The 23682-nt window shown below is 42.7% G+C and overlaps 1 protein-coding gene and 1 long non-coding RNA gene across 2 annotated transcripts in view; one reads left to right on the forward strand and one right to left on the reverse strand.

Annotated features, from left to right (window-relative positions):
- LOC106579432 (cadherin-23) overlaps positions 1 to 23682 on the forward strand; it is a 692150-nt gene that overhangs the window by 301105 nt on the left and 367363 nt on the right. Inside the window, exons 10-11 of the mRNA XM_082965932.1 lie at positions 2740 to 2852; positions 7847 to 8035. Of these exons, the coding sequence (XP_082822058.1) occupies positions 2740 to 2852; positions 7847 to 8035 (302 nt within the window). The remainder of the gene's footprint in view (positions 1 to 2739; positions 2853 to 7846; positions 8036 to 23682) is intronic.
- The window catches only part of LOC106579436 (uncharacterized), a 67518-nt gene that overhangs the window by 12963 nt on the left and 30873 nt on the right, over positions 1 to 23682 (reverse strand). The gene's annotated exons all lie outside the window — the stretch shown is intronic.

Consider the following 23682-nt stretch of genomic DNA (forward strand, 5'->3'; position numbering starts at 1 on the left):
GTCATTTCAATGTCATTTTGCTAACCGGGACGATTCATGTAGGGGCAGCAATTTCTTGTCTCGCCTAGGGCAGCAGAAATTCCAGGACTGGCCCTGTCTGGGAACATTGTTGAATATTGTTGAAGGTGAATGCTTTTTAGAATCATAGAATCATCCGCACAACTGGGTAGTTTTTGTTAAATTAAGGGAACACTAAAATAACACATCCTAGATCTGAATGAATGAAATAATATTTTTAAATACTTTTTTCTTTACATAGTTGAATGTGCTGACAACAAAATCACACAAAAATAATCAATGGAAATCCAATTTATCAACCCATGGAGGTCTGGATTTGGAGTCACACTCAAATTTAAAGTGGAAAACCACACTACAGGCTGATCCAACTTTGATGTAATGTCCTTAAAACTAGTCAAAATGAGGCTCAGTAGTGTGTGTGGCCTCCACGTGCCTGTATGACCTCCCTACAATGCCTGGGCATGCTCCTGATGAGGTGGCGGATGGTCTCCTGAGGGATCTCCTCCCAGACCAGGACTAAAGCATCCGCCAACTCCTGGACAGTCTGTGGTGCAACGTGGCGTTGGTGGATGAAGCGAAACATGATGTCCCAGATGTGCTCAATTGGATTCAGGTCTGGGGAACGGGCAGGCCAGTCCATAGCATCAATGCCTTCCTCTTGCAGGAACTGCTGACACACTCCAGCCACATGAGGTCTAGCATTGTCTTGCATTAGGAGGAACCCAGGGCCAACCGCACCAGCATATGGTCTCACAAGGGGTCTGAGGATCTCATCTCGGTACCTAATGGCAGTCAGGCTACCTCTGGCGAGCACATGGAGGGCTGTGTGGCCCCCCAAAGAAATGCCACCCCACACCATGACTGACCCACCGCCAAACCGGTCATGCTGGAGGATGTTGCAGGCAGCAGAACGTTCTCCACGGCGTCTCCAGACTCTGTCACGTCTGTCACATGTGCTCAGTGTGAACCTGCTTTCATCTGTGAAGAGCACAGGGCGCCAGTGGCGAATTTGCCAATCTTGGTGTTCTCTGGCAAATGCCAAACGTCCTGCACGGTGTTGGGCTGAAAGCACAACCCCCACCTGTGGACGTCGGGCCCTCATACCACCCTCATGGAGTCTGTTTCTGACCGTTTGAGCAGACACATGCGCATTTGTGGCCTGCTGGAGGTCATTTTGCAGGGCTCTGGCAGTGCTCCTCCTGCTCCTCCTTGCACAAAGGCGGAGGTAGCGGTCCTGCTGCTGGGTTGTTGCCCTCCTACGGCCTCCTCCACGTCTCCTGATGTACTGGCCTGTCTCCTGGTAGCGCCTCCATGCTCTGGACACTACGCTGACAGACACAGCAAACCTTCTTGCCACAGCTCGCATTGATGTGCCATCCTGGATGAGCTGCACTACCTGAGCCACTTGTGTGGGTTGTAGACTCCGTCTCATGCTACCACTAGAGTGAAAGCACCGCCAGCATTCAAAAGTGACCAAAACATCAGCCAGGAAGCATAGGAACTGAGAAGTGGTCTGTGGTCACCACCTGCAGAACCACTCCTTTATTGGGGGTGTCTTGCTAATTGCCTATAATTTCCACCTGTTGTCTATTCCATTTGCACAACAGCATGTGAAATTTATTGTCAATCAGTGTTGCTTCCTAAGTAGATAGTTTGATTTCACAGAAGTGTAATTGACTTGGAGTTACATTGTGTTGTTTAAGTGTTCCCTTTATTTTTTTGAGCAGTGTATATTTTGTGATGTCCCCACAATGTTCTCACCAAACTATTCCCACAACCTAATGAAACAATCTGGGAACCTTTAAAGACAGATTAAATGTTATTTCCAGGAACATTCTTGCAACATCAGGCAAATGTTTTATAGAAATATTCTATAATCATCAGCACGACTGGAGAGTTTTTGTGTTATGAAAACTTTCACAGAACCAATTTTGGTTTGCTAATTAGTATAAAAAAGGGGTAGATTGGATAGTATGGAAGGAGGATGGGCAGAGAAGGCAGGCGGATAAGTAGAAGTGCAATAATTAATTTCCATTGTGAACGAGAGAGCTAGATAGAGATACAGTTTGTGGAAGATAGAGATACACACACTGAAATTGTTCTAGTGGATTGAAAGCAGTCAACACACAATGTTATGAGTCCCAAATAAGCACCCTATTCCCTACATAGTGCACTACTTTTGACCATTTAGCAGATACTTTTAGCCAAAGCGGCTTACAGTACTGCATGCATACATTTCCATATGGAATCAAACCCACAACCATAGTGTTGTAAGTGCCATACCAACTGACCCACACAGGACCATGGAAGAAATTAAGAGGCTGATGGAGGAAGTAGAGGTGAAGAGCAGAGAGCAGACTCACAAATTAGATAAAAAGATGCAGGTGGACAGAGGTCAGAGGGGAGCCCTGGACTGGTAGAGAGATAGTGCTATAGCATGGGCCAGCCACTGTATTATATATGACACTCCGTCACACACACAAACACTTCATAGAGCACCTCCACCTGTCCGACTAGTCCTACGGATACCTCTACCCAATAGGCATGTTTAATAATTTACCTGATGAGGATCACTGACTCTCTCTCTCCCTCTCCCCCATCACTTCCCTCCTCTGCCTCACCCTCTACTTTAATATCCTTCTCTCTCTCCTTCCTTTCCTACCTTCTCACCTCTCTCCCCCTCTCCTTTCCCTCTTTCCGCCTCTCTTCTCATTCCTCCAGGCAACACCAACAGCATCTTTGCTCTGGCCTACATCAGTGGCTCTTTGACGGTGAATGGACAGCTGGACAGAGAGAACCCCCTCTACTCATCCGGATTCACTCTAACCGTCAAGGTCTGTCTGTCTGTGTCTGTGTTTAGGCCTGGGAGTAATGAGAGACCTAAACTGAGCATAAAGCGAATATGAGCAAATAATAATACTCTATTCGCTTTAGAAAAAACTGAACAGGGTGCACTGCTCGCCTGTTCACTGCATAGCATCTCTGGATTTGCTTATGGAGCTTCCTAACATCCTTAAACATCATGAGGTTGTCGAAGCTACACTACCAACTCTGCATTTTATTTAGTTGTAAACCCTCATAGTTACATACAGTACATACATTCTGAATACAGTATGCTGGTACAGTATAGAATACATCATCAATACTTAATTCAAGGCATTGGGAGGTGAGGTATAATCTTCCAGGTGTGCATTTCATCACCCCAACCTGAGGCATGTTATGACAGAGAACAGCTAGTCTTCCTTGGGAACAACCTGGGATGATGAAGGAATAGAAGATGTTCTTATCAATTTCAGAGTGGGGAACAGGTGGAGGGATTTGTGGTAAAAGGCCAGTTTTGTCAGAGTGAATGTTGATGACTAGCCTCGTACTATCACACTGATCTCACGAGCTTACATAAATATGTTTCACTAAACATATTTATCTATGTTTCACTAAACATATTTATCTAACCTCGCGAGATCAGTGTGACTGTACGAGGCTAGTTGATGACTGCTTTCTACCAGAACCTGTAGTCTGCTTTAGACTCACAAATAGATAGATGACCTGTACAAAAAGATTCAGGATCAGACAAACTGTGTTGTTTTTTGTGTTTTGAACTGTGTTTCGAACATGTGTGTGTTAGAGATGAGTATTTGAAATTATTTCACTATAAAATAATCTAATATTTTTGGGTGGGATATCCGAATATTAAAAAATAAATAATAATACTCTATTCGCTTTACCAATCGAAATGATGCTACAGTGGAGGGAAAAAGTATTTGATCCCCTGCTCATTTTGTACATTTGCCCACTTACAAAGAAATGATCAGTCTATAATTTTAATGGTAGGTTTATTTGAACACTGAGAGACAGAATAACAACAAAAAAATCCAGAAAAATGCATGTCAAAAATGTTATAAAATTATTTGCATTTTAATGAGGGAAATAAGTATTTGACCCCTCTGCAAAACATGACTTAGTACTTGGTGGCAAAACCCTTGTTGGCAATCACAGAGGTCAGACATTTCTTGTAGTTGGCCACCAGGTTTGCACACATCTCAGGAGGGATTTTGTCCCACTCCTCTTTGCAGATCTTCTCCAAGTCATTAAGGTTTCGAGGCTGACGTTTGGCAACTCGAACCTTCAGCTCCCTCCACAGATTTTCTATGGGATTAAGGTCTGGAGACTGGCTAGGCCACTTCAGGACCTTAATGTGCTTCTTCTTGAGCCACTCCTTTGTTGCCTTGGCCGTGTGTTCTGGGTCATTGTCATGCTGGAATACCCATCCACGACCCATTTTCAATGCCCTGGCTGAGGGAAGGATGTTCTCACCCAAGATTTGACGATACATGGCCCCGTCCATCGTCCCTTTGATGCGGTGAAGTTGTCCTTTCCCCTTAGCAGAAAAACACCCCCAAAGCATAATGTTTCCACGTCCATGTTTGACGGTGGAGATAGTGTTCTTGGGGTCATAGGCAGCATTCCTCCTCCTCCAAACACGGCGAGTTGAGTTGATGCCAAAGAGCTCCATTTTGGTCTCATCTGACCACAACACTTTCACCAGTTGTCCTCTGAATCATTCAGATGTTCATTGGCAAACTTCAGACGGGCATGTATACGTATTCTTGAGCAGGGGGACCTTGCGGGCGCTGCAGGATTTCAGTCCTTCACGGCGTAGTGTGTTACCAATTGTTTTCTTGGTGACTATGGTCCCAGCTGCCTTGAGATCATTGACAAGATCCTCCCGTGTAGTTCTGGGCTGATTCCTCACCGTTCTCATGATCATTGCAACCCCACGAGGTGAGATCTTGCATGGAGCCCCAGGCCGAGGGATACTGACAGTTCTTTTGTGTTTCTTCCATTTGCGAATAATCACACCAAATGTTGTCACCTTCTCACCAAGCTGCTTGGCGATGGTCTTGTAGCCCATTCCAGCCTTGTGTAGGTCTACAATCTTGTCCCTGACATCCTTGGAGAGCTCTTTGGTCTTGGTCATGGTGGAGAGTTTGGAATCTGATTGATTGATTGCTTCTGTGGACAGATGTATTTTTTTACAGGTAACAAGCTCCGGTTAGGAGCACTCCCTTTAAGAGTGTGCTCCTAATCTCAGCTCGTTACCTGTATAAAAGACACCTGGGAGCCAGAAATCTTTCTGATTGAGAGGGGGTCAAATACTTATTTCCCTCATTAAAATGCAAATCAATTTATAGCATTTTTGACATGCGTTTTTCTGGATATTTGTGTTGTTATTCTGTCTCTCACTGTTCAAATAAACCTACCATTAAAATTATAGACTGATCCTTTCTTTATCAGTGGGCAAACGTACAAAATCAGCAGGGGATCAAATACTTTTTTCCCCCACTGTAAATGTCACAACATCAGACAGAGAGCGCAGTTGTTTTCAGGGTGCTATAGTGGTAGCGTTTGGCTAATAGTTGCCTAGGCTAACAGCAACAGTAAAAGAGAAGTCTAATGTTCGCCATCATAGAACTGATTCTGTTTCAAAAAAGGTTTTCTGAGTAGTGCTTTGCATTGATCTCTGTCAGGTCTTGTGGACCCTCTCTTGGTGCATGCCTGTAGGATAATCGCTATTTGAAGTGGGGAAAATAGAATACTGTTGTCAAGGCTGACTGGAGGGCTAAATGTGCTAGCAATGATAGTAAAATGCCTTTTCATGTGAAACACAACCCATAGCCCATGAAAGAAAAAGAAAATAAAGCAATCACTTTGTTCATCCTCAGAACTGTAGGCTATAGTGAATGCACTCGGGAGCACCGGTCTAAGGCGTTACTACAGTCCCTGGTTTGAATCCAGGCTGTATCACATCCGGCCGTGATTGGGAGTCCCAATTGACCCCGCATTGTCTGGGTTTGGTCGGGGTAGACCGTCATTGTAAATAAGAATTTGTTCTTAACTGACTTGCCTAGTTAAAGCAGCAGTAGCTCAATGTGCCGTACATAAACACAACATTCTAAAGTTTGTTGTTTTATTAATTTAAGGATTTCAAATGTCATGGTATAGGTAACTCCTGTAACATAAAGTGTCTTAATATGGCGTTGAGCCACCACGAGCCAGAACAGCTTCAATGCACCTTGGCATGGATTCTGCAAGTGTCTAGAACTATATTGGAGGGGTGTGACACCATTGTTCCATGAGAAATTCCATCATTTGGTGTTTTGTTGATAGTGGTGGAAAACACTGTCTCAGGCGCCGCTCCAGAATCTCCCATAAGTGTTCAATTGGGTTGCGATCTGGTGACTGAGATGGCAATAGTATATCATTTACATCGTTTTCATGCTCATCAAACCATTCAGTGACCACTCGTGTCCTAAAGCATCCGCCAACTCCTGGACAGTCTGTGGTGCAACGTGGCGTTGGTGGATGGAGCGAGACATGATGTCCCAGATGTGCTCAATTGGATTCAGGTCTGGGGAACGGGCGGGCCAGTCCATAGCGTCAATGCCTTCCTCTTGCAGGAACTGCTGACACACTCCAGCCACATGAGGTCTAGCATTGTCTTGCATTAGGAGGAACCCAGGGCCAACCGCACCAGCATATGGTCTCACAAGGGGTCTGAGGATCTCATCTCGGTACCTAATGGCAGTCAGGCTACCTCTGGCGAGGACATGGAAGGCTGTGCGGCCCCCCAAAGAAATGCCACCCCACACCATGACTGACCCACCGCCAAACCGGTCATGCTGGAGGTTGTTGCAGGCAGCAGAACGTTCTCCACGGCGTCTCCAGACTCTGTCACGTCTGTCACATGTGCTCAGTGTGAACCTGCTTTCATCTGTGAAGAGCACAGGGCGCCAGTGGCGAATTTGCCAGTCTTGGTGTTCTCTGGCAAATGCCAAACTTCCTGCACGGTGTTGGGCTGTAAGCACAACCCCCATCTGTGGACGTTGGGCCCTCATACCACCCTCATGGAGTCTGTTTCTGACCGTTTGAGCAGACACATGCACATTTGTGGCATGCTGAAGGTCATTTTGCAGGGCTCTAGCAGTGCTTTTCCTGCTCCTCCTTGCACAAAGGTGGAGGTAGCGGTCCTGCTGCTGGGTTGTTGCCCTCCTACTGCCTCCTCCACGTCTCCTGATGTTCTGGCCTGTCTCCTGGTAGCGCCTTCATGCTCTGGACACTACGCTGACAGACACAGCAAACCTTCTTGCCACAGCTCGCATTGATGTGCCATCCTGGATGAGCTGCACTACCTGAGCCACTTGTGTGGGTTGTAGACTCCGTCTCATGCTACCACTAGAGTGAAAGCACCGCCAGCATTCAAAAGTGACCAAAACATCAGCCAGGAAGCATAGGAACTGAGAAGTGGTCTGTGGTCCCCACCTGCAGAACCACTCCTTTATTGGGGGTGTCTTGCTAATTGCCTATAATTTCCACCTGTTGTCTATTCCATTTGCACAACAGCATGTGAAATTTATTGTCAATCAGTGTTGCTTCCTAAGTGGACAGTTTGATTTCACAGAAGTGTGATTGACTTGGAGTTACATTGTGTTGTTTAAGTGTTCCCTTTGTTTTTTTGAGCAGTGTATATTCCAACCTTGATCTTTATCCTTAATTGAAATCAACCATTACAGCAAACCAGGAGAAAATTCATAGACCAAAATAAAGAAAATCTTCCCCAAAAAATGTAATATATTTATAAGATATGAATTCCCCCTTTCCCTACCACATACTGTATCTCTATCTTTCTCTCTAGCTCTCTCGTTCACACTGGAAATTAATGATTGTACTTCTACTTATCCGCCTGCCTTCTCTGCCTGTCCTCCTTCCATACTCCCCCCTTCCTTCCTTCCCTACCTTCCCCCTTTCTCCTCCTCCATTCCTCCCTCAGGGCACAGAGTTGAATGATGACCGTACCCCGACGGATGCCTCGGTGATGACCACCTTCACCATCCTGCTGATTGACAAGAACGACAACGCGCCCAAGTTCAACAGCTCCGAGTACCGAGTGCGTATTACTGAGCTGGCCCAGGTGGGTTTCGCCCTACCCCTCTTCATCCAGGCTGAGGACAAGGATGAGGTGGGTCACCATCACCAATCTTACATTACTTATAATAAACGGTATCACTATATTTGACAGTGTAAGTTTGACATGGAAGTGACAGTGATAAGAACTGTCAATAGACCTGACATGACCACATTCACTCTACACAAAAGTCAAGGTGCAAGTTGGTACCAAATAAGGTTCTTGAGAGCAATGTCATAGGGGAACCCATTTTAGGGTCTCTGAAGAGACATAGAAGGGTTGGCTAACAACGTCCCAAAAATTATGCGCGCACATCGATGTGGACGGAAGGTGTGCTTTGTTATGATTTTGAACCGTTAGATAACTAGCAACAATGACTAGAAGCTGCCTTGCATGGAATCGAAGGTGGCTTGTTTCAGCTCGTTGTATCTTCTTAAAATGTTAAGTTTCACGTTTTAATGTCACATGCACAAGTACAGTGAAATGCCTTTCTTGCAATATAATACTAAAAATAACATAAGGTAGAACAAAAACACACAAGAAATAAAAATAAGAAATATGAAAAAAAAAAAAAAGTAAGCATACTAAATTATATAAAGCGTCAGTCAGTTCCAGTACCCTATTTACAATGTGCAGGGATACTGGAGTGATACAGGTAGATATGTGTAGGGGTAAGGTGACTAAGCATCGGGATATATGATAAACAGAGTAGCAGCAGCTAATGCGACGATTGTATGTGAGTGGGTGTGCGTTTGTGTAGAGAAAGTATAAATGTCTGTGCATATTATGTGTGTGTGAGCAAATGATGGAGTGCGTGTTTTTGTGTGTGTTGGAGTGTCAGTCTATAGGGCCCTGTGAGTGGTTCCTCCTTTAAAAAGTTGTGAGCTTACACTGCGGAATTTAGAGGTAATTTTTGGTTTAGTACGGTACCCTGCATCACCAATTCATAGCTCCAGACCAGCGCAAGGGGGAGTTAGAACACTGATTATGCTTTTGGGTCATACTGTGTCTCTGACAATGAATGGGAGACATAAACCTAAATAGAAACTGATGCACGACTTCAGAATTACTTACTAAAACTGTTGTTACACTAAGGTTTTTATTATTTTATTTTGTTAGGCTCTTACTGTAGTACTGTAGGCCACTCCCAACCAGTCACATTGTACAGTGCCTAAGTGGCGCAATGGTCTAGGACACTGCATAGCAGTGCAAGCTGTGTTGCTACAGATGCTGGGTCAATACCTGTGCTGTCCTCGATTGGGAGACCCATCAGATGATTGTAGGATTGTTGGTTTTTCTCCCTCTAAAAACAGAAATAAATAATTCTATATAGCAAACTGGCTTTATTTACAAATCAGTAACAATGTCTCACCCCATGTTCAAGAATGGCCCTTTTCTTGCTAATTTTACGTGATTTGAAAGCGAAATCATTTCCAAAATATTTAAGGGACAATGCACTAAATATGGCGCTGACTAGGGAAACGTTCCCGCTGTTCTGTTCTTAGTGCCAGTCTACACGTTCAAACTAAAACAATGTAACTAATAATCTTTATGGCATCTTTATGCTTTCATTATTAAAATAATGATAAAAAAGTATTTCAAAATGCCGATGTTTATTAAGTTATGGATCCATAGTGATTTACTATGTGAATAAATATCACTGAATTACAGAAATATCATCCAATCCTCTAATGCTCTATATGTAATTATTGGTGTAGTCATGTCATATTTTTCGCCTACTGTGGGCTACACGAGTCTCACTAGTGTTGAGTAATGTGTTGTTAAAAGTGATGTAGGTCTTCTTTATTTAAAGAGCATATTGAAGCAATAGCGTACAAATATTTAGCACCGTTTTGCGCTGCTCTGAGACAAGCATGGGGACTGGTCTTAATAAATCAATGGAGTTTTTATTTTCACTGAATCTCCATTTGGGTTTTGGTTAGAGTAGAAGTAGAACATTTGTTTCCCACAGGACACTGGATTATTTAGCTAAATAGCCCAGTGGTGCACTCCCGACCGTCAGGTTGTACAGCTCCATATTTTCCGTTCCGTCCTAACGGGAACCCAGAGGGTTTTTAGTTTTCCTTGGAATAGAAAGACTATAATATTAATCAAATGAATCCTGAACACTAAAAGTAATTGGAAATGTAGATACAAATTATTTGTGACATTGTGGTTACAATAAAGAATGTAAACAAGATGCTGTGCTTTTATTTACGGTAGTGATGGACAGCTGGTGGCATTTTGAAAACAGGTTTTCAAACACTTGTAGCCCAATTAGCAGGACAATAGACTCTTTATAGCCAGGCTACTGCAGGTGTGAACATCCCCCTACCTGCAATGTATTCGATGCTTAAGTACTCTGAAGTGTTAGATTTCTAACTCAAAACAACAGTACAGTATCTCTTCATCAAGTTCTTTATGCTTTTGTTAATAAAATAATGATAAAAATACTCTTTCAAAATGCTGATGTTTATTTAGTTATGGATCCATAACGAATTACTATGGGAATAAATATCAGTGAATTGCATACATTTTGGAAAAAAAGTTGTCTATGGAAGGTAAACAAATTGTTGCTTACTGGAAAATACACTTTCAAACACACGGTCACATTGTACAGCGCCATTATGGCTATTAGCAGGGCTACATTTAGGCCTTTATGGGTGGCACACAATTGGCGCAGCATTTCTCTTCTTCTAAAAACATAAATAAATGTTTTGGCCTTTACAAATGTTATTTTGGTGTTTATTCAGATTGCAATCGCTCTCTTTCATTTTTTTGAAAACGAAATAACCTCCAAAATATCGTTATATATTATCAAGTTGATGACACAGTCATATAGCCGGCACCTACATAAAGCTGAGTGAATCACTTTGGATCAAAATAAATAAGTACCAACATTCTTTCCTATAGTCTTTAATAAAGAAATGTTTTGGTTATCCTGACCTGGACACCATGTACAGTTTTATAATAGCCCATTATGGGCTATTAGCAGGACAATATTCCTTTACCAACTCCTCTCTGTATTTTGATACTTTGTGGAGAGGGGCTCTGGAGTGGATGGGGGCTCCCGCAGCACAATATGCATTGCTACAGATGCAGGTTCGATTCCCGTGCCGGGCGCCACCAGGAGTCCCATGAGGCTGCTTTTGGTTTTAATTTAGAATCCTCCAATCCTCTATATGTAATTATTGGCGGAGAGTCACGTCACATTTTTCGATATACTGTAGGCCTACCGTAGGCAACATGAGTCTCACTAGTGTTGAGTAATGTGCTGTTAAAAGTGGTGTCGGTCTTCTTTATTTAAAGAGAATATTGAAGTTAAAAGCAATAGGATTTGAAGAAAAAGCCTACAACTATTTTAGCACCGTATTACGCTGCTCTGAGACAAGCATGGGGACTGGTCTTGATAAATCAAAAGAGATTTTTATTTTCACTTATTCTCCGTTTGGGTATAGGTTAGACTAGAATAAAAAAATGACGGTGCAGAAATGTTATGCTCTTAGTGTAACCTTTATTTAACTAGGCAAGTCAGTTTAGAACAAATTCTTATTTACAAGGACAGCCTACTCCTTCCTCCCTGTTGAGGAATTGAACCCCGGTCTCCCGTGTGCCCTGCCCGCATGATATGGGGATTCTTTAGCTAAATAGCCCAGTACTGTACTGCCGACCATCATATTGTACAGTGCCATATTTTCCATTCCGTCCTTACGGAAACCCAGAGGGATTTTGTTTTTCTTGGAATAGAAACATCATAATATTAATCAAATTAATTAAGCAAGTACCAATCAAAAGTTTGGACACACCTACTCATTCCAGGATTTTTCTTTCTTTTTACTATTTTCTACATTGTAGAATAATAGTGAAGACATCACAACTATGAAATAACACATATGGAATCAGTTAAGAACAAATTGTTATTTACAAGGACAACCTACTCCTTCCTCCCCATTGACGAATTGAACCCCGGTCTACCTCTTGCCCGCATTCTCTAGTACAGCCATTATTGAAGGTACTTGAGGTCAAGTCTAGACATGGCCTGCTCTCCCTTATGTAAGGAATTAGGCACTTTCCCATGTTTACTACAGTATGTGTTGTAGGCTATGTTTACTTGTCAGACTGCACAGTAGCCTAATAAACAAATGCAGGTGGCTTATATCTTCAAAATGCTTTAAATGCTTTATTATCCAAATGTAAAAGCATATACTGTATAGTACTGTATTTCTTCATCAGCATCTTTATGCTTTTGTTAATAAAATAATGATAAAAATACTCTTTCAAAATGCTGATGTTTATTTAGTTATGGATCGAACGAACGAACAAATTACTATGGGAGTAAATATCACTGAATTACAGAAATATTGGGACAAAGTTATCTAATGAAGGCAAACAAATTGCTGCTTACTGGAAAATACTCTTTCAAACAAACATGGGCATGTTGTACAGCATCACTGTTAGCAGTGTTATTTTGGCCTTTATTCAGATTACGTCTATTTCAGCACCGTTTCGCGCTGCTCTGAGACAAGCATGGAGAAATGAAAATGTTCAATTATATTCCATGATATTCTAGAAATATATGTGTTGACTGAATATTAGCAAGTGATGTCTGCTAAATTATCAAGTTCGGTTTCTCCAGAAATAAATAATTCTAAATAAGAAATTGGCTGTATTTACAAATTAGTGAGAATGTCTCACACTACGTTCAAAAATTGCATTTTCTCGTCACTCTAGGTTAAATGAAAGTGAAATATCAAAAATATCATTACTTTTTAAACAAAGCGATTATTATTATTATTAATTTATTTAGAATTATAAAAAAGCCCCTTACATATTCTCAAAGACCCTAACGGAAAATGCCCCTTAGATATTCATTTAGAATCATCCAATCCTCTACATGTAATTATTGCTGGAGAGTCATGTCATTGGAAAAATATATTGTATATACTGTAGGCCTACCATAGGCAAAATGAGTATTGGTTACACTGCAATTAGGGTGTGGAAATGTTATGCCCCTTAGATTTTCCTCTTATGCTGTAGTCTACTACCAATCGTCACATTGTACAGCACAGTATTTTCCATTCCATCCTAACGGAAACCCTGAGGTTTTCGTTTTTCTAGGAATAGAAACACCATAATATTAATCAAATTAATTAAGCCACATTTCTTAAAATCAATCCCATGTACTATGTTATTACAAAAAAAGGTTTTAAATTCTCTAGTAATGCCAATATGGGAGACTATCAAATGCTTCTCAAAGATGTCCTCTGGTGGTCAAACTAGCACTAACTTGCATTAACGTAAAAAATGGCAGACAAATTATATACCGTGCCATAGAATGCTGCAGCAGCCTGCAAGGTGTGCTGCAGTATGACACAATTTTTAAAGGAGGAACCACTGTAGAGACAAAATTAAAATAAAATACAAGGGTCAACTGAGATAGTCTGTGAAGTCATTTTGTTAGCTATTTAGTTAGCTATTTAGCAGTCTTATGGCTTGGGGATAGATGCTGTTCAGGCGCTTGTTGGTGTCAGACTTGATACACCGGTACCGCTTACTGTGCAGAAACAGAGAGAACAGTCTATGGCTTGGGTGGATGGAGTCTTTAACGATTTGGGGCCTTCCTTTCACACCGCCTGATATAGAGCTCGGCCTCAGTGATGTACTGGTCTGTCCACACCACCATCTGTAGCGCCATGCGATCGAGGGTGGTGTATTGTCATACTAAGCAGTGATGTAGCCAGTCAAGATGCTCTCAATGGTACAGCTGTAGAGTTTTTTGATAATTTGAGGGCCCATGCCAAACCTTTTCAATCTCCAGAGGAGGAAGAGGCTCTGTCGCGCCTTCTTCATGACTGTGAACGTGTGTGTGGACCATTTTAAGTCCTTAGTGATTTGGACACTGAGGAACTTGAAGCTATCGACCCGCTCCACTGCAGCCCCGTCGATGTGGATAGGGGTGTGCTCGCCCCCTCATTTCCTGTAGTCCAAGATCAGCTCCTTGGTCTTATTGACGTCGATGATGAGGTTGTTATTCCAGCACCACACTGTAAGGTCACTGACCTCCTCCCTATAGGCTGTCTCATCGTCGCCGGTGATCAGACCTACCACCGTAGTGTCGTCAGCAAACTTGATGATGATGTTGGAGTCGTGTGTGGCCACACAGTCATGGGTGAACAGGGAGTACAGGAGGGGACTACGCACACATGCCTGAGCGGCCCCCGTGTTGAGGGTCAGCGTGGCGGAGATACTGTTGCCAACCCTCACCACCTGGGAGGATCCAGTTGCAGAGGGAGGTGTTCAGTCCCAGGGTCCTAGCTTGAAGGGGACTATGGTGTTGAAAGCTGAGCTGTAGTTGATGGACATCATCCTCACATACATAGGTGTTCCTTTTGTCCAAGTGGGAAAGGGCAGTTTGGAGTGCGATTGAGATTGCATCATCTGTGGATCTGTTGAGGCGGTATGCAAATTGGAGTGGGTCTAGGGTTTCTGGGATAATGGTGTTGATGTGAGCCATGACCAGCCTTTCAAAGCATTTCATGGCTACAGACATGAGTGCTACAGGTCGGTAGTCATTTAGGCAGGTTAACTTAGTGTTCTTGGGCACAGGGACTATGGTGGTCTGCTTGAAACATGTTGGTATTACAGACTAAGACAGGGAGAGGTTGAAAATGTCAGTGAAGACACTTGCCAGTTGGTCAGCGCATGCTCAGAGTACAAGTCCTGGTCATCCGTCCAGCGGCCTTGTGAATATTGACCTGTTTAAAGGTCTTACTCACATCGGCTGCGGAGAGCATGATCACACAGTCGTCCGGAACAGCTGATGCTCTCATGCATGTTTCAGTGTTACATGCCTCGAAGCGAGCATAGAAGTTATTTTGCTCCTCTGCTAAGCTCATGTCACTGGGCAGCTCTCGGCTGTGCGTCCCTTTGCAGTCTGTAATAGTTTGCAAGCCCTGCCACATCCAACGAGCGTAGGAGCCGTTGTAGTACGATTCGATCTTAGTCCTGTATTGATGCTTTGCCTGTTTGATGGTTTGTCGAAGGGCATAGCGGGATTTCCTATAAGCTTCTGGGTTAGAGTCCCGCTCCTTAAAAGCAGCTGCTTTACCCTTTAGCTCAGTGCAAATGTTGCTTCTAATCCATGTCTCTCCGACATTTAAAACATTGTTTCAATATTCAAATTCGATCTCCAGCTGTCCAATAGTAATGAATGTGTAGGGGTCGGGGGTCAGGACGAGACAGACAGGCAGGCAGCGTTTCTCAGCCAGTCGAAATCATGAATCTGATGTCATGTCTATGCTAATATGGCAAACATTTGCTAGATACAGTAGCTAACCAACAACTGTAGCGATGTATTTGAGAGACAAGTGCTCATTGTGCAAATGTATTTATGTTTTCAATAAACATTTGGAGACTAGATAGAGTTTACATGTTGTCAACAGTCAATGGTGTCTGTTTTGCCCCATAGTTGTGCACACATCGGTTTTGTTTCTGAACAACCAACCCGTCTATACATGGGATGGTTCTTTGACGAACCATACAAAAATCCCAAACCAAAAATGTTTTGGCCTTCCAGGACCGGATTTGAATAGCCCTGCTGTAGGGTGTTGAACCTTATTTGCATATTTTCCAGGGTGCCTTTTGAGTGAATTTTAGAGTTACCAGTACCACCCATGACTGTGTTTGCTAGTGACAGAGAGATGGTTGAAGAATTCATTCAATATTCAGTCCGGTGGCCTTCACCAAGTGAGTTCCCAACTGAATATAGTTTAGAAGGTCTTCTTTTAATGGCCTAGTTTTACCCTAATACAGTGGTCTGAAACTCCTTGTTTACAAACCACATCAGGCCTGCAAGTCACATTATGATGGCTTGCAAAGTGATGTGTAATTCCTATTGGAATCGAGCAAGAGTGGGGATAACCAACATTTAGAATTTTTATTCAACCGCAACCTACATTCAGAATGACTGCCAGGGTTGGGAAGACTAAGGTATGAGAGTGCCTTAAACATCTAAAATAGAACAACCATTTCAGTAACATGTGCAATAAGTAAAAATGTAAGTTATTTCTATTTGAGTAGCATAAGATGAATTAATAAATCCTTAGACAACGGGTGGGTCTAATCCTGAATGCTGATTGGTTTAAAGAACATTCCAGCCGGTGTCTGTTCCACAAGTTACCACCGGCTAAATCTATGACGTTAAAAAGCCTATTTACTCTATTCCATCTGCCTGCGCAATCCACTGTCTCATCAGCCCAGCCAGGCAAATTATAAACTCCACTTTTAAAGCATCTAGACATTATCTCACATTTCATTTAGACTAACATTTCGTTTTCAACAGTGGAGATTTGTATAAACCTTGCCATCTGTCTCCGACATTGCAACAGTGTTTAAATATTCAAATTCGATCTCCAGCATTCCCATAGTAATGAATGTGTACAGTGGCTTGCGAAAGTATTCACCCCCTTGGCATTTTTCCTATTTTGTTGCCTTACAACCTGGAATTAAAATAGATTTTTTGGGGGGTTTGTATCATTTGATTTACACAACATGCCTATCACTTTGAGGATGGAAAATATGTTTTTATTGTGAAACAAACAAGAAATAAGACAAAAAACTGAAAACTTGAGTGTGCATAACTATTCACCCACCCCAAAGCCAATACTTTGTAGAGCCACCTTTTGCAGCAATTACAGCTGCAAGTCCCTGCCGATGAAAAACATCCCCACAGCATGACACTGCCACAACCATGCTTCACTGTGGGGGTAGTGTTCTCGGGGTGACGAGAGGTGTTGGGTTTGCGCCAAACATTGCATTTTCCTTGATGGCCAAAAAGCTGAATTTTATTCTCATCTGGCCAGAGTAACTTCTTCCATATGTTTGGGGAGTCTCCCACATGCCTTTTTGTGAACACCAAACGTGTTTGCTTATTTCTTTAAGTAATGGCTTTTTTTCTGGACACTCTTCCGTAAAGCCCAGCTCTGTGGAGTGTATGGCTTAAAGTGGTTCTATGGACAGATACTCCAATTTCCCCTGTGGAGCTTTGCAGCTCCTTCAGGGTTATCTTTAGTCTCTTTGTTGCCTCTGATTAATGCCCTCTTTGCCTTATCTGAGTTTTGGTGGGAGGCCCTCTCTTGGCAGGTTTGTTGTGGTAACATATTCTTTCCATTTTTTAATAATGGATTTAACGGTGCTCCGTGGGATGTTCAAAGTTTCTGATCTTTTTGTATAACCCAACCCTGATCTGTACTTCTCCGCAACGTTGTCCCTGACCTGTTTGGAGAGCTCCTTGGTCTTCATGGTGCCGCTTGCTTGGTGGTACCCCTTGCTTAGTGGTGTTGCAGACTCTGGGGCCTTTCAGAACAGGTGTATATATACTGAGATCATGTGACACTTAGATTGCACACAGGTGGACTTTATTTAACTAATTATGTGACTTCTGAAGGTAATTGATTGCACCAGACCTTATTTAGTGGCTTCATAGCAAAAGGGGTACATACATATGCATGCACCACTTTCCCGGTTTGAATTTCTTTAAACAATTAGATTTTTTTTTTTCACTTCACCAATTTGGACTATTTTGTGTATGTCCATTACATGAAATCCCCCCAAAAATCAATTTCAATTACAGGTTGTAATGCAACAAAATAGGAAAAACGCCAAGGGGGATGAATACTTTTGCAAGGCCCTGTATGGAATCATGTAGTAATCAAGTGGCCACCGTCTGCCTTGATGGAATCATGTAGTAATCAAGTGGCCACCGTCTGCCTTGATGACATAAACACATACACATTTACACTCATCATATGCTGATGCTACTCTGTTCTTTATTTTACTCTTTTTATCTATCCTGATGCCTAGTCACTTTACCCTGCCTTCATATTCATATAGTATCTACCTCAAATACCTCATACCCTGCACATTGATTTAGTACTGGTACTACCTGTATAAAGCTCCATTCTTGTGTATTTTATTCCTCTTGTGTTACTATTTTTATTTGTATGATTATTTTTTAACTCTGCATCGTTGGGAAGGGCTCGTTAGCAATCATTTCATGGTAAAGTCTACACCTGTTGTATTCGGCGCATGTGACAAATAAGCTTTGATCGGATTTGACACACTCTTTCTAACTCCCAAACACACACACAGTCTTCTTACACACACACACACACACTTGCTCACTCACTCACGGCAGCCTGAAACTAGGAGCTCCATTCGACTCAACTACAATTTAATTTGCTTTGGAAGAGATGGGATAGAGCATCAAATTATAGCTAACAAGGAAAATCTATCACCTTGGGTTGAGATAAGCTGAAAGCTAGTCAACTCTGATTGATTCCAGCACCACAGCCGCCAGGATGGAATTTGACAGATAACTTCAAGTTAAGTGGAGAGAGAACTAGAAGGAGGGAGAGAAGGAGGAGGAGAGGGGGTAGAAGGGGTGGTAAAGAGGGAAGAAGGTACGGAAAAAGTAGCATAACTAATGGAGTACAGGCAGGCGGTGAAGTGAACGATAAGGCAGACATACAGACCGAGAGAGGGGGAGGGTGAGAGAGATGCAAAGTGAGGAGGTTGAGGGAAAAAAATGAGGGATGAGGATAGCGGGAGAGAGGCTGAGGGAGAAAGAAAGAGAGAGGGTGAGAGAGAGGGTTAGACAGAGGGTTAGACAGTGAGAGGCAGAGGGAGACAGAGAGAAAGAGAGACATAAAGTGACTGAGGGAGAGAGAGTGGCATATTCAGCTACAGGTCTGTTTATTCTTGCCGTGGAGTGTGTTTGCTCCTGCGGCATGGCGATGGCAAGGGACGGCGAAGAAAATCACCGCTATTCCATGGGAGCTCCTCATCAGTTGATGGGTAAATAAATAAATAAATAAATAAATACAGTATGGGGATGAGGTAGTTGTATGGGTAGTTTACAGATTGGCTATGTACAGGTGCAGTGATCCGTGAGCTGCTCGAACAGCTGGTGCATAAAGCTAGTGAGGGAGATATGAGTCTCCAGCTTCAGTGATTTTTGCAGTTCGTTCCAGTCACTGGCAGCAGAGATCTGGAAGGAAAGGCGGCCAAAGGAGGAATTAGCTTTGGGGGTGACCAGTGAGATATACCTGCTGGAGCGCATGCTACGGGTGGGTGCTGCTATGGTGACCAGTGAGCTGAGATAAGGCGGGGCTTTACCTTGCAAAGACTTGTAGATGACCTGGAGCCAGTGGGTTTGGCGACGAGTATGAAGCGAGGGCCAGCCAACGAGAGCGTTCAGGTCGCAGTGGTGGGTAGTATATGGGGCTTTGGTGACAAAACGGATGGCACTGTGATAGACTGCATCCAATTTGTTTAGTAGAGTTGTGGAGGCTATTTTGTAAATCGCCAAAGTCGAGGATCGGTAGGATGGTCAGTTTTACGAGGGTATGTTTGGCAGCATGAGTGAATGATGCTTTGTTGCGAAATTGGAAGCCGATTCTAGATTTAATTTTGGATTGGAGATGCTTAATATTAGTCTGGAAGGAGAGTTTACAGTGTAATCAGGCACCTAGGTATTTGTAGTTGTCCACATATTCTAAGTCAGAGCCGTCCAGAGTAGTGATGTTGGACGGGTGGGCAGGTGCAGGCAGTGATCGGTTGAAGAGCATGCATTTAGTTTTACTTGCATTTAAGAGCAGTTGGAGGCCGCGGAAGGAGAGTTGTATGGCATTGAAGCTCGTCTACATGTACATAGTACCTCAACATACCGGTGCCCCCGCACATTGACTCTGTACCGGTACCCCGTGTATATAGTCTCGCTATTGTTATTTTACTGCTGCTCTTTAATTATTTGTTACTTTTATTTCTTATTCTTATGTTTTTTTAAACTGCATTGTTGGTTAGGGGCTCGTAAGTAAGCATTTCACTGTAAGGTCTACACCTGTTGTATTCGGCGCATGTGACTAATACAATTTGATATGATTTGATTATAAAGTTGTCCGGAAAACAGCTGGTGCTCTCATGCGTGGTTCATTGTTGCTTGTCTCGAAGCGAGCATAGAAGTCCTTTAGCTCATATAGTAGGCTCGATCTTAGTCCTGTATTGACGCTTTGCCTGTTTGATGGTTTGTCGGAGGGCGTAGCGAGATTTCTAATAAGCATCTGGATTAGTGTCCTGCTTCATGAAAGTGGCAGCTCTAGCCTTTGGCTCAGTGCTGATGCTGCCTGTAATCCATGGCTTCTGGTTGGTCTATGTACGTATGGTCACTGTAGGGACAATGTTGTCGATGCACTTATTAATGAAGCCTGTGACCTCAATGCCATTGGGTGAATCCCGGAACATATTCCAGTCTATGCTAGCGAAACATTCTTGTAGCTTTGCATTTACTTCATCGGACCACCACTGGTACTTCTGTTTGAGTTTTTGCTTGTAAGCAGAAATCAAGATAGAGTTATGGACCGATTTGCCAAATGGAGGGTGGGGTAGAGCTTTGAATGCATCGCTGTGTGTGGAGTAAAGGTAATCTAGGATTTTATCCCTGTAGTTGTACAGGTGACATGTTGGCAGAAACTAGGTAAAACGGATTTCAGTTTTCCTGCATTAAAATCACCGGTCACTAGGAGTGCCGCCTCTGGATGAGCATTTTCTTGTTTGCTTATGGCCCTATACAGCTTGTTGAGTGTGGTCTTAGTGCCAGCATTGGTTTGTGGTGGTAAATAGACAGCTACAAAAAATACAGATGAAAACTCTCTTGGTAATAGGTATGGTCTACAGCGTATCATGAGGTATTCTATCTCAGGTGAGCAGAACTTCTGGACTTCCTTAATATTAGAGATTGCGCACAAGCTATTGTTAATAAAGAGACATATCTGATCTTACCGGACTCTGCCTTTCTGTCCTGCCGATGCATAGAAAAAACAGCTAGATTTATATTATCCATGTCCTTGTTCAGCCATGACTCCGAGAAGCATAGTATATTACGGTTATTAATGTCCCATTGATAGGATAGTCTCAAACGGAGCTTGTTCAGTTTATTCTCCACCGATTGCACATTTGACAATAGAACAGAGGGTAGAGGCGATTTATTCATTCGTCGCCGTGGTCTCACCAGGATGCCATCGCGCCAAACTCTATAGCGCCGTCTTCGCCTTCTACGAGTGTCGGGCAATAGGGCCTGGTCCGGGATAATCAATTCAGTACCTTGCAAAAGTTGTCATCCCGCTTGGTGTTTTTCTTATTTTGTTGTATTTACAACCTGTAATTTAAATGTATTTGTATTTTTATTTCATGTAATGGACATACACAAAATAGTCCAAATTGGTGAAGAGAAATGAAAAAAATTACTTGTTTAAAAAGATTTTTTTTAAAAACAGAAAAGTGATGCGTGCATATGTATTCACCCCCTTTGCTATGAAGCCCCTAAATAAGATCTAGTGCAACTAATTACCTTCAGAAGTCACATAATTATTTAAATAAATTCCACCTGTGTGCAATCTAAGTGTCACATGATCTGTCACATGATCTCAGTATATATACACACCGGTTCTGAAAGGCCCCAGATTCTGCTACACCACTAAGCAAGTGGCACCATGAAGACCAAGGAGCTCTCCAAACAGGTCAGGGACAAAGTTGTGGTGAAGTACAGATCAGGGTTGGGTTATAAAAAAATATCTGAAACTTTCCCAGGTAGCACCATTAAATCCATTATTAGAAAATGGAAAGAATATGGCACCACAACAAACCTGCCAAGAGAGGGCCTCCCACCAAAACTCACAGACAAGGCAAGGAGGGCATTAATCAGAGAGGCAACAAAGAGACCAAAGATAACCCTGAAGGAGCTGCAAAGCTCCACAGTGGCGATTGGAGTATCTATCCACAGACCACTTTAAGCCGTACACTCCACAGAGCTGGGCTTTAAAGAAGAGTGGCCAGAAAAAAGACATTGCTTAGAAAGAAATAAGCAATCACATTTGGTGTTCACCAAAAGGCATGTGGGAGACTCCCCAAACATATGGAAGGAGGTACTCTGGTCCGATGAGACTAAAACTTAGCTTTTTGGCCATCTAGAAAAATGCTATGTCTGGCGCAAACCCAACACCTCTCATCACCACGAGAACACCACCCCCACAGTGAAGCACGGTGGAGGCAGCATCATGCTGTGGGGATGTTTTTCATCGGCAGGGACTGGGAAACTGGTCAGAATAGACGGAATGATGTATGGTGCTGAATACAGGGAAATTCTTGAGGGAAACCTGTTTCAGTCTTCCAGAGATTTGAGACTGGGACAGAGGTTCACCTTCCAGCAGGACAATGACCCTAAGCATACTGCTAAAGCAACACTCTCGAGTGGTTTAAGGGGAAACATTTAAATGTCTTGGAATGGCCTAGTCAAAGCCCAGACCTCAATCCAATTGAGAATCTGTGGTATGACTTAAAGATTGCTGTACACCAGCGGAACCCATCCAACTTGAAGGAGCTGGAGCAGTTTTGCTGGGCAAAAATCCCAGTGACTAGATGTGCCAAGCGTATAGAGACATACCCCAAGAGACTTGCAGCTGTAATTGCTGCAAAAGGAGGCTCTACAAAGTATTGACTTTGTGGGGGAGGTGAATAGTTATGCACGCTTAAGTTCAGTTTTTTGTCTTATTTCTTGTTTGTTTCACAATAAAAATGATTTGCATCCTCAAAGTGGTAGGCATGTTGTGTAAATCAATCGATACAATCCCCCCAAAAATACATTTTAATTCTAGGTTGTAAGGCAACAAAATAGGATTATATAGGTCTTCATGTGACATCACATAAAGCCCCTCATTTCAATACAGCAGTGGTAACGTCTTATTCTAGCACCGAATTTAAGTAAGTACCGCCTCATAACGATCATCGCAGAAGGCGTGTTCGAAGAGGGGTGTGGTTTACAAAGCTAGCTAGCTAGTCTTCTGGTGCCAAAATGTGACTGCAGAGTGTCAGCAAATATAATTACATGTTTCTCCTATTCATCTATGGCAAAGATACTTATAGGTTTCCCCTTTCATTAGTGTCTGGTGTTTGTTAGCTACTGGTTAGCTAGGTCTTCAGCCAGCATGAAACAAAAGGGGGGAGGGTCGTTCAAAACTCTGACGAGGTTGTCATGTCAACACATGTCAGTGCTCCAGCACAATACAATAGAAGAGATATGCCAAATGGGAGTTCTTGACATTGTGGTTTATGAACATGTATATATTTTATTACATGTATATATTTTATTAGGTGTACTCAGACCTCACCCTGTCCAGTTCCAACTGAAATTGTCCAAGATGAATTAGCTAGCTAGCTTCATGATCTTACTGCACCACTGCTCACTGCATCCACGTTGCTTGACCTAGGTGTTTCAAAGAACTGTCAGTCAAGCTGAGCTCCCTGCCCACTCAGCCAATTAGCTCCCCGCCCACTCAGCCTCTCTTTTCAGCCTTACTGATAGTTATGAGAGAAATGAGAGAAGGTATATCTAAGCATTTTTACTGGGACAAAATTAGTGCTGAGCGATTAGTGCTTTTTGAGGTTGGTTCAGTTCAATATTTTTTTTTTAAATCACATTTTTGAATTTCGTTTGATTCTAAAACATTTTTTTTACATGAAATGCACTATGCATTATGTGGGTTGAATGCTGTAACAACACAGAATAAAACAATGAATAAAAGTTCCATGATGGTAGTGACTGTCCATCACTGCTTATCTCCTATTAATCATCATTTATTCACATTACT

This window comes from Salmo salar, chromosome 19 (genome assembly GCF_965601325.2).
Source record: "Salmo salar chromosome 19, fSalSal1, whole genome shotgun sequence".
NCBI classification, from domain to species: Eukaryota; Metazoa; Chordata; class Actinopteri; order Salmoniformes; family Salmonidae; genus Salmo; species Salmo salar.